Source organism: Benincasa hispida, chromosome 4 (genome assembly GCF_009727055.1).
Source record: "Benincasa hispida cultivar B227 chromosome 4, ASM972705v1, whole genome shotgun sequence".
Taxonomy (NCBI): domain Eukaryota; kingdom Viridiplantae; phylum Streptophyta; class Magnoliopsida; order Cucurbitales; family Cucurbitaceae; genus Benincasa; species Benincasa hispida.
Window position 1 is genome coordinate 30,592,406 of NC_052352.1, and position 3,769 is coordinate 30,596,174.

General features: G+C 30.8%; 1 protein-coding gene across 1 annotated transcript; it reads left to right on the forward strand.

Moving 5' to 3' along the window:
* Nucleotides 1–401: 401 nt before the first annotated feature.
* Nucleotides 402–3,544, forward strand: LOC120075181. Its single transcript, XM_039028376.1, has 2 exons — nucleotides 402–1,464; nucleotides 3,224–3,544. Exons 1-2 carry the CDS (start codon nucleotides 594–596, stop codon nucleotides 3,277–3,279), a joined length of 927 nt encoding a protein of 308 aa, XP_038884304.1. The 5' UTR covers nucleotides 402–593; the 3' UTR covers nucleotides 3,280–3,544.
* Nucleotides 3,545–3,769: the final 225 nt, after the last annotated feature.

Below are 3,769 nucleotides of genomic sequence, written 5' to 3' on the forward strand. Positions count from 1 at the left end.
CGTAACATTTATTACATGTGCATGTGCTTCTTGTTGCATGTCCATAGGTTTTACTAACAAAAATCACATGGAAATCACTCCCAAACATGCCCTAAAAGTAAGTTTAGATGTTTCCAAAATTACTTTCTCATTATTGTCAAACATTACAATTTTAGAAGGAAGGTGATTTTAAGCATGTCAAAAGTGATTTTAGGCATTTCAACATCTCAGTTCCAAACATACCCTAAATAATTTATTTTACCATACGACCATAAACGTTTAGAAAATTAAAGATTTTTCCATAATTACTTGCAAATGCAATCAATAAGGCATCAAATAACAATATGCAATATGGAACAATAAAGTGTAAACCAAAACTAGCTACACACCAAAAGTTCCAAAACTTATCTCCCACTATACAAACCCCACTAAACAAGAGAATTCTTCCCTTTCCATATGCACCACTAAGCAAAAAAATAAATAAAATAAGAAGCAAAATCCTAGGTAACCCCTACCATATAACTAAAGGTATTGCTCAAAATATATACACTAAACTACACTACAATTATCCCACCATTCCTCTCACTTCTCACATCATTCTCTTCCCAAAAGAAATGGAGGAACTGCTCTTCCCTTCTACTCATACCTTGCTAATTCTCACAACATTCTTCCTCCTCTTTCCCTCCATCGCCTCCCAAACTTGCCAAAAGACCTGCGGCGACCTCCCACTCCGTTACCCTTTTGGCAGCGGCAGTGGGTGCGGCGACCCTCGCTTCCACCCTTTCATCACTTGCAACGACCATCAGCAGCTAATCTTCACAACCCACACTGGCTGCTACCCCATCTCCAACATAGACTACACCAACCAAGTCCTCTACATCTCCGACCCCACCATGTCGACGTGCGCCTGCAACCAGCCGAGCAAAGGGTTTGGCCTTGACTGGGATGCCCCTTTCACCTTCCACGGCGACACCATCTTCGCCCTACTCGACTGCGCAAGCTCCTCTCCTGTTTACTCCCCAAACGGGATGTTCAATGACCGAAACAACTCGTCTCGAGTGTCGCTTTGCGATAGCCGAGGAATGCCGATTTGTGGATTCTTATATGGGTGTAAGCCAATTGTGAGCCTCAATATTCCAATCTCTGGGTGCTGTGTTTACACGCCTGTGAATTTTGGGCCTTCTTTTGAGATGGACTTGGAGAAGCTGAAATGTGGTTCTTATTCTGGGTTTTATAGCTTTAATGGGAGAGAGTCTGATGCTGAGAGCTGGAAATATGGAATTGCTCTTAAGTATAAATTTGCTATCGATAATGTTTATCCGAGTTGGTGTTCGAGCTGTGAACAAAGTGGTGGGGTTTGTGGGTATTCGGGTCCTGTTGATTCTTTTATATGTAATTGTCCTCCTGGATTCAACACTACTACCAATTGTTTCTTTGGAGCCTCTTACAATGGCGCTTCAAAGTTTCTTCCTAACCATTTACCATGTAAGTTTAATTTCAACTCCTTTAATATTTACCACTGTTTTTTGCCTTCTTTTTCTTTCCAAATTAAGTTAACCTACTTTTTATATGGTTTTCAATACAATTTGGTTTTTGAAAATTCTACCTGCACAAATTTATTTATTTATTATTATTTTTTTTTACCTTTGAATTCTTCACCGACTTTTAAGAATAAAAATTAATAATTTTGAAATTTGGCTAAAAATTCAAATGCTTCTTAAAAAAAATATGAAATGATTAAAAAGCAAGAAATTTAGTGGTGTAATGAGTGTTTATAGACTTAATTCTAAAATCTAAAATACATCAACCAATGGTTACTAAAAGGAGCCTAAAAAACGAAATTGTTATCTGAACCTAAATGATTTAAAGTTTCTAATGCTCATTTGGTAACCCATTTTATTTTTGATTTTTTGTTTAAAAATTAAGACTATTTCCTCCAATTTCTTCCAATGGTTTGCAGTTTTTTAAATAAAAGAGTTGAGTTTTTAGCTAAATTCTAAATATAAAAACAAATTTTTTAAAAAATTATTTTTTTATTTTTTAAACGATGGTAGAAAGCAGAGAACAAAGTAATGAATTTAAGGATGGAATGAGGTGTTTTAAAAACTAAAAAACAAAAACGAAATGGTTATCAAACCAACTAAGATTTTGTTTTTGTTTTTCATACGTTTGTAAAACACAATTTTCTGACTTTAAGTGCGTTTGGATTAATTAACTTAATTCTTTAATTTTTTTTATTTTAAAAAACCTTAGGGTATTCCACTAACAATTAAAAATCTCTTTAGAATTATTCAAGTTGTTTTAAAATGGAAAAATCGTTTCATAAACTTTAAAATTTATTCTTCAACAAAGTGATTGACGGCAAACAACTTTAGAATCACTTTATTATAAATTTTAACTGAACACAAAGAATTTTTATTAATTTCTTTTTATATTTATAGAATGTATTTCAAGAAAAAATACTTTTTAGAAAGTGTTTGAAATTAGAAACTCAGCCTTACTAGATAACAAATTTTATTTTATAAAAGTGAAGCTGTAATCATAATAAGAAAGCTGACATTCCAAAGAACAGCATAATTGTAGTGCTAAATTTTTTAAAAACATATTTTTTGTTTCAATGAAATGGTTGACAATAATAAAGTTAGAAAAAAGAAGAAAAATTGGCAATAACAATATTAATCATACAGAAACGAATCAAACAAATCACATACTTAAAGGCATGATTTCTTTGCTTTCTAAAAATATATTTAAAGAATTTAGCTTATTTAGAAATTTTCATTTTTAATTTTGATTTGATATAACTAAATGGTCGATTTTTATTAAAAGATGAGGAAAAAAAAAAGAAGTTAAGAAGCTTAAAATTTAAATAGATGAGTACATATAAAAAATTGAAAAATTAAGTTCGTTTAATAATCATTTCGTTTTTATTTTTTGTTTATGAAAATTAATTTTATTATTATTTTTTAATCATGGTTTGTATTAATGTTAAGTAAAAGAGTTTCATTCTTAGTCAAATTTAAAAAACAGAAACAAGTTTTTAAAAACTACTTTGGTTTTTTGAAAATATAGGTAAAAAATACGTATCAAAGTAAAAGATTTAGAGGTGAAAGAGGTGTGTTATAGATTTAATTTTAAAAATAAAAAATAAAAAAGAAAATGATTATGGATAGGGATTAGCTTTAGCCTTAGTTTTAAGGATTATTTAAAACTAAAATTGGCATATGCTTCTTTGATCTTCGTACAGGGATTTGGCTGATTATTTTCTCAGGTTGGCTATTGGTTTGGTGTTCCAGATTTTAGTAACTTCAAGGCTTTAAAATTTTATTGTCAAAAGGATCATCAGCCGTGAAGAAGTTGGTGGAAAAAATAAGAATATCAATTAATTCTATATTAACAAGAGTTTAGTTCAGTACACGGTTGAACTATGTTTATTTTAATAATAACGAAGAAGCGTGGTTTATGTTTTCAAATTTGAATGAAACATATTAAAAATAAGAAAATAATAAGGTGATTGGAATCAGGTTCCCCTTTTTTCATGAGGAAAATGATTCTATAAAATCCACTACGTTGGGAATCGCTTCATTTTCTATTACTTTATTGGGAATATTCCTCAAAGTAACAACACAAAAGACTTTCTAAAAGTTTTATTCTTCATAACCTTTGGTTAGGTGCTTTCATATAGACTAGTTAGGTGTGATGCATCAAAAATAATCATACTTGTATATCTTATATATTGATTAAATAAAATATCGATAATATGTAGTCCTCCATTCAATTCGTCACGATAAAA